This window comes from Poecilia latipinna, unplaced genomic scaffold (assembly GCF_001443285.1).
Source record: "Poecilia latipinna isolate Pla-1442-1.1 unplaced genomic scaffold, P_latipinna-1.0 Scaffold1345, whole genome shotgun sequence".
Lineage (NCBI taxonomy): Eukaryota > Metazoa > Chordata > Actinopteri > Cyprinodontiformes > Poeciliidae > Poecilia > Poecilia latipinna.
Genome location: NW_015113961.1, coordinates 32,175 through 39,803, shown reverse-complemented (window position 1 = coordinate 39,803; position 7,629 = coordinate 32,175). Strand labels below are relative to the sequence as shown.

The 7,629-nt window shown below is 38.2% G+C and overlaps 1 protein-coding gene across 3 annotated transcripts in view; it reads left to right on the top strand.

The window, feature by feature from the left end:
- Positions 1-3,530, top strand: part of LOC106961874 (dynein heavy chain 6, axonemal-like) — a 20,064-nt gene extending 16,534 nt beyond the window's left edge. For all 3 annotated transcript variants that reach the window (XM_015055954.1, XM_015055952.1, XM_015055953.1), the window contains 6 exons: positions 245-397; positions 533-784; positions 1,531-1,659; positions 2,521-2,634; positions 2,739-2,882; positions 3,018-3,530. In XM_015055954.1, coding sequence (XP_014911440.1) covers positions 245-397; positions 533-784; positions 1,531-1,659; positions 2,521-2,634; positions 2,739-2,882; positions 3,018-3,185 — 960 coding nt within the window. In that variant the 3' untranslated portion in view covers positions 3,186-3,530. The remainder of the gene's footprint in view (positions 1-244; positions 398-532; positions 785-1,530; positions 1,660-2,520; positions 2,635-2,738; positions 2,883-3,017) is intronic.
- Positions 3,531-7,629: the final 4,099 nt, after the last annotated feature.

The window sequence follows — 7,629 nt, the reverse complement described above, 5'->3', positions numbered from 1 at the left end:
CTTTTTTTTTTTTTTTTTTTCCGCCACAATAGTATTCTGACAAATTAGCTACAAGGCCTTTTTCTTTTTTTTCTTCTTCTTTTAAATAAAACCCAGCTGACATTCTGTTGTAAGCAATTTTCGATGCCACAGGAAGACATTTAATTACAGAAATACTTTCCAGTCCAACCAAAGGTCAAATTAACATTTTTATTACACAAGTCAAAGGTGTGTTGTAGAAGTCCTTGTTTCTCATCTTTTCTAGGAATCGCATGGAATGCTCATAAAGCTGGCTAGGAAACAAGTCGATGACCTCCTGACTAAAGTCGGCGAAGCCAAAACTAAACTGGAGTCCTATCCTTCCACAACAGTGGAGATGGCCGAGCAGCTCATATTCCTGGACGAGTTTGAGGACGGAGTGAGAAGCAAATTTCCCCTTTGTTGCATTAAATCACAGCTGCGACGTCAAAAGAAATATTTGCTGTAATTGATAAATAGGAATCCATTTTTTTCCCCCTCTTTTATTTATAACCATTTTTCTCCATCTCACCAGATCTTGGACGTACAGGAGCAGCACGACAATGTTTCCAAGGTGTACAACCTGTTCAAAGCGTACTCTGTCACCGTACCATCTCAGGACCTTGTTGATTTCGTCACACTGCAACCCAACATCAGCTTGTTGTATTATTTAATTGACGACGCTGTGACAGACAGGGAGTCGAGCATGGATAGATTCGTCAGCTCCCTGGCCACGGATGAAAATAAAATGCAAGAAGAAATCAGAAAAATGGCACAAATGTTGCAGGTACAATGTGTGTAAATACTCTGCTTCTTTTCGGCTTTAATCCTGTATACTACGAATGGAATGTAAATTGAAATAACAAACATAATACAATTACACCTCCGTGAAACAATTTACATGATACATGCATTTAGAACTTACAAACATGAATGACTCATTACAGTGGTTTCCAGATATCTGCCCTTTAAAGATGGTCTCTATACACACCATTGAAATGTAGAGAAGAATAAGACGTGTGCTTTTTTCATTTTATAGATCTGGTATGAAAAAAAAAATGAATAACTTGGGACTGGATAAAATTTCAAACAAACCACCAAAACCTTTTTACAGAAAGAAATATGTTTGCAAACTTCATTTAAAAAAAAAAAGCACGCGTTTATTGTAGGGTACTCGCATCTACATGGGCAAACCATGAAAAGTCCAGGAGTTATAGATTTTGAAATAGAGCAGATTTATCATTGTTCGTACAGCAGAAAGCAGTAAAAAAAAGCAATAAAATTAATATTAAAAAGCTCTTTTGTGATTGTTTTGTTTCATTTTTAGTGGAACCTGAAGATATTAAGACCCGATTATTATTAAAGCAATTCGAGGTCAATATTTTGTACTCAAATGTCCAGAATGTCTTAGAGTTTTCAGAAATGGGTTACTGGAGTAGTGTGAAATTGTACAAATCTGACTTGTTGAGCAAGCTTGTCTTAAGTATAAAGATGCTCCGTTTTTTGCTTAGAGGTGTGTTCTTCTATGTGCAGAATCCAGACTTTTTGGACATCAACGTAAACCCCTCCTCATTGCGTTCCTACTTTGCAAGGATCCAGACTGCTGTAGATAGGCTGGAAGCCCAGGCATCATCTTATAATTTCTACGAAACTAGATTCAAGGTGCTACTTTTTGTCTTTTTTTTTTTTTTTCAGATACATACTGTGATATCAAAGTAAACACGGTCTTATGATGCTGAACTGCATCAAAATAAGATGCAATCCAGAATCTTTGCAGTGAATTTTTTTTATTTAGTTTTGACAGTCACAACTAGGGTTGCACCAATTGTAGTTTTTAGATGATCACTGATCATCAAAAAAAAGCCTGACCTGCGGATTCCGATTTATGCCAATACCATTTTTTATGTATTTTTTTTTTTTTTTAAGTCTGAAAAGTCTCTTAATATAGCAACAAAGATTCTAAGTTGGCAACAGTAGGGGGATTAGGGGGATGACTGTTAATGGCACTTAAGCAGACGTGACCAGGTAGGTGGGTCTGTCAGCACAGGCGCAAAAAGTGGGTATGCAGCGTATGCAACGCATAGGGGCGCAGCACCAGAGGGGGCGCCAAAACCCCGTCTGGAGGGGGCGACGCGCCGATTATGTTTTCCCATAATACACTTCAGCGCGTCTCACGCTCCTTCACCTCTCGCACATAACGTGGTAAATGTAGCGATTTTTACAAGGGTTGGTCAGCGTCGCTCCTTCACCCCGACGTTCCTTCCCTGGGGGTGGGGGGGGGGCAATTTATGTTTTCGCATCCACCTGAATAATGTGTAGTTGCGCCACTGTCAGTCAACCTCCTCTCGACAGGGAACAGAGGCTGACTTTTAGACCTTTGGGAACGTAGTTAACATCGGTGGATAAGATCGGTTTTAATATTGGCCAATCTCCCAAAATAAAGGAAACTGGAGCAGATTTATCAGTGACCCCCAAATAGCCAAACTCCAAGGTAACTAACTCTTTGTGCTCTGATGGGTAAAGCTGGAGTTTACCAGGTTCAATGTCCTGGAGGAGACGGCGGCAAAATTCAGGCTGATCCTGCTTCTCTGGAACTCTTTAGAGGAATGGGACGAGCTACACAATAAATGGCAGCAGGTCAGATGTTTTAATGTGTTGAGCATATCAACCTAAAAATACATTATTTGTCCTGTGTAGGGAGACCTTATGTTGTATCTTTGTGTTTTTTGACTTCTCCAAAGACCCAACTGAAGGAAATAGACATGGAGGAGTTGAACTCGCAGATCAGCAAGTTCGACCAGTATGTCGAGCAGCTAGAGAGGGGCCTGCCTCCAAACTCTTCAGCTGTGGTTTTGAAAAATAAGGTGGAAAAAATGAAACAGAAGGTAGGTAGGAGAAAGTTCAAATTAGACAGATGGACTTTTAGACGCTTTGGGTGATGTCGTTCTGACCTGGGGCTGAAAACGTCCACCGATTGTTGACATCAGAGTTTACGAAAACTGATTCTGCTTTTTCGACAGGCGCCTGTCATCAGTAATCTGCTGAATTTGCGTTTGAAGCCGGGACGGTGGGTGTCTTTGGAGAGTTTAGTGGCCGCCACTCTGGATGTGGAGGAAGTTACTATTGCCACACTGGAGGAACATGATGTCTTCTCATATGGATTAGAGATACTGCAGATATTGAGTTAGCAAACTTAGACCCTTTTTCAGTCTTTATTTCACTTCTGTGTGTAAGTACATGTGTGAATCTTAATTATACTCCTTGAGTTTGTAAATACCCTTTACCTATAAATTAACCAGATGGAATAGACACAGACAGGCAAACAGTTCAGATTTACAAACCATCGTTACCAGCTTTATTCTGTTGGTGAGATTTAGTAAACAAGGTAAAAAAAATAAAATAAAATTGCAGAAAAGGTGCTAATGAAAGGATCTAGTGACTCAAGGAAATATTAGAAATATAAACGCAGAGTTACGAGCTAACTTTCTTTTTTGGTAGGAATGTTATCACAATATTAAAGGCAGCTAAATTAACAGTTCTATTAAACACATTTATTTTCAACCTTGTTTTTGATATTTTATCTCTGCTCTGGCAAATGGATTGCAACCATGGTGTAGGAGTGTGGAGAACACGGTTCTTGCGAAAGGAGGAGGTTGTAACACATAATTTTAAAGTTTGATGGAGGAATTTAAAAGCTAACAGCAAAATGAGGATATCAGCGAAATGAGGAATGGCCCACACACTTTGCTCTAAGAACAGAACCATTTTTTTTTAACCATTACTGTGGAAGAGCATTCACAAACAACAGTTGCTCTTACAGTGGTGAAAAGGCAATAAGGTAAAGCATTGAAGCTAAAGGAAATGAATAAATAAAACAGACCTAAACTTAAATATGGTACTATTTCCTGTCCTATAATATCTTCTCATTTTCCTGGGTGAAACCATTCTTCCTTCGCAGTCCAAAATAAGGATTTTGGGTTCCTTAAACGCAGAAGAAGATGTCAGTGACTTTAGGAGGCGCTGGCATCTTTAAATGAACTGTTAGAATCCCAGATTGTCTTTTTGTTGTGTCCATTTGTGTCTTGTTTCTCTGCCATTTCTCAAGGCTGACCTACTGAAGCATCACATCTGGATGCATGCTTGACGGTGTAATGACAAATCAGGATCTGACTAAAACTAGTAAAGGAAGCTTGGGAAGAACACTTTTTCAAAACATATCTTTGTTGTGATCTGATGTTCCTATTGTTTCAAATCCATCAGTTTAAGCATTGTCCTTCCAGATGCTGAACGAACTTTATTTTGAGGAATGCATAAACGCACAACTGGACCTAGTTCTTGTTTACTTTAGGCCACCTTTTTTATTTTTCAGCTTGTCATGAAACTTGCAGGTGAACGACGCATAGAACAGTGTCTCACGGTGACTTCTGGAACGTCTGAATATTGAGAGGAACTGGTGGGACTCAGGTGTTACCATCCAGCTCTCACACAGCGTTTTGAAGAGCAACATTGTGTTTGACCATCAGAAGTTGGACATTTGCCTGGTTTTACTGTGAAGATGCTTATGGGGGATTTTAACACCATGTTACTGTCAACAACTTCTTAATGGTCAAGTTGCAGACAAAGCTGGCTCTGTTTAATTAGACTCTGCTAAAAGCTTAAAGAGCTCCCAGTGATTTCTGTACAAGCAGTGAGAGCTTCCAAATATTCCTTCTTGTGGATTTGACTTGAATCATGCTGGATTTGTTCTCAAATTATTACACAGCACTTCCCCCTAGTGGCTAGGAATAAAAGACAAACACATTCATACTTGTACGTAAGGCTACAGTTCACTTGCTTTTAGGGAATTATATTGATTCTGCTCATGCTCTAAGAGCGCCTTCTCTTGTACCCCTCCTCTTTTTTTTTTCTTTCCTTTCTCATCATTTTTATGTTTCATTCCAGGAAATGACACTCTTCAGCACAATTGCTGTCAGTTCGGCTGTGTGTTGTACATTTATGGTGGGAAAAGCAGACATTTGAATTCTACATTATTTCAGTTTGTGTTAATCGCCTGCACTCTCAGTCAGTTGTCTATGTTTATATTAAAATTATGTAAAATATATTGGGCTGCTCTCAGGAGACAGGCACTGCCCCCCGCCCTCCACAACCCTGCATGCACAAGCGGGTATTGACAATAGACATCTATTTTCTATGAGGACACAACTTGCTCAGAACATCTCACCCTCGTATTTCACTTTCTTTGCCAGACATCCATTGCAAATTCATGGTGGCAAGAAATCTTTAGCAAGTGAAGTGGTACATAACTTTGTTTAAAAATATGTTGGTCCACAGGTATCTTTTTTCTTCTTTTTTTTTTTTTTTAAAGAAAGCTTCAGGATGTTATCTGTTAGATATTGGTTAAGTAAAGAGCAATGTGGATAAATTACAATGTGCTAAATCATTTGTATTGAGCTCCAGTCCCCTAAAATGAAAGTGATCATCACATGAGATTGTAACACAAACTGAAAGATGTTGTGGCTTTTTATGCTTCTTTTTATGGCGGAGTGGTTCTTGTTGGGCCAGCAGTGGTGGGACAAATTAAAACCACCTAAGACTTGACAAATCCCCTCTCTGTCCAGTTTGCGGTTTTTACCTGGTTTGATGGACATGACAAGGCCAGTCATGTGTCAACGCACCATAATGATAATCTGTGTTGACTGAACACTTTTTTTTTTAAATTTCATTCCACAAAGTACTTTGGACAAGCAACAATGTAAGTAGGTCATTATAAAAAAAAAAAAAGAATGCAACTTCAACCAAATAAAATTCAAACCGTGTATGAAATACCACAGCAAGCCAGGAGTATTTACAAAAAAGAATGTCTAATGACAATCAACATTTATTACTGATCACTATAATATTCGTTTCCCCCCTACTAATTTTCCATCTTATTCCTCCATTAGATATTCATTTAAGTTCTGTTTAAACTTGTTCGTTTCCAGGAACATATATTTTTCTCCATTTTGTAGTTGCATGTTAGCCCCACAAGATGGTGGTATTACAAAAGAAGTCATGCCAGAAATCAAGCGAATCAAAACGGGACGATTAAAAAGACATTTTGACTGCTAAGAAGGCGGCAAACATGACATAAATCTGGTAAAATGAAATATACAGATTTTCCTCTTGATGATACCAAGATGCAAATGGATGTTCATGTGTACAGCCATGTTTTTATGTTGTTTTTATAAAGCATAAAATCACTTAGTAAAATGTCATTTGGCTTTTTAATATTAGCATCTTTGTCATTTGAAGTGTCTATTTATGCACACTGTGTTTAAATTAATTCCCATCTTCTTTAGAGAGGGGGGTACTCTTAAGTGGTGTCTCCTAAAGGGAGTATGTCAATTTAAGAACGAGATAAGACGAGCAACAATGAAAAATCAAGACAAGTACCAAGATAGAATAAAACATATGGTAATAATACCCTCATATTACATTGTGTAAAAATAATCAAAAGCAGGAAAAAAAATGTTCTTGAAAAAAGGTTGGGTGGGGGAAACAAAATCAGGATAAAGTTTAAGATAATCACTCATAGAATCACATTATAGCCAGAAAGTTGTAGCAAAAAATAGGTCTTAAGATTCTTTAAAAATTCAGTGGAGCAGCTTCTCCAATATCAGTAGGTATAGTTTCAAAGCTTTGGGGCATCTGTGGTGAATTGTAATAGGAAATAAATGTCTCACTACTGAAGCTTAAACATGATACATGGGTAGCACTAGATTAAAAAAAAATCTTATCAGTCTAATCAAGCAAAATATATTATTTTAATTATTCTCAAATCTTTTCCTTCTAAAGGGTAACTTCTCTTTGTCACTGAGCCTAAATTGAAGAAAAGATAGATGATTATTCTGTGAATATAATTATTTTCACATTCGAGATATTAACGGTTCTATTTTGCTTCTAAACTGAATGATTATATTGCATCTGTCACTAATAGAATCAATTAATAATAAAAATCACCTCTAAAGTAATCAACGGAGAGATGTGAACAAATAAAATTACAATCTAACTACTGAAAGGGTCTCTCCAAAGAGTCAGAGAGTAAAAGTTCAGGTTTCCTGGCTGATAAAGGATTTGTCTCCATTAAATGTGAACTCACAGTTTATGTGCCTAATTTTTATTTTATTTTTTTTTATTTCTAAATTGACTTAAACTTAGGGAATGTTTGGAAAAGAGATAAATTACTCACCAGGGTGATCCCACTCCGGGTCTCAGAGACTCTGATGTCCGTTAACGGCCTGAGACACAGCGATGGTGAGGCATCGGCTCTCAGTGTGTTGCCTCTTTGCAACTTGAACTCAAAACCATAGATCTCTTGAATTGTTGGTTTTAATTTTCAGCACCTCGGCTAAGTGGACGGAGAATCTCACCACGACGTTTGTTTGACCCATCTGCAATGTTTTCTCTCCATGGAGGCACTGCAGGTGCTCATCTCTTGACCAAGGTGGTGGAGGTTGGCAAGTTCCTCTCTTTGGATTTTAGAAACAAATTAGAGGCAATTACATATCTTAAGGCAGTGGTCCCCAACCCCCGGTCCTTGGACCGGTACCGGTCCGTGGACCATTTGGTACCAGGCCGCGCAAAAAATAATTA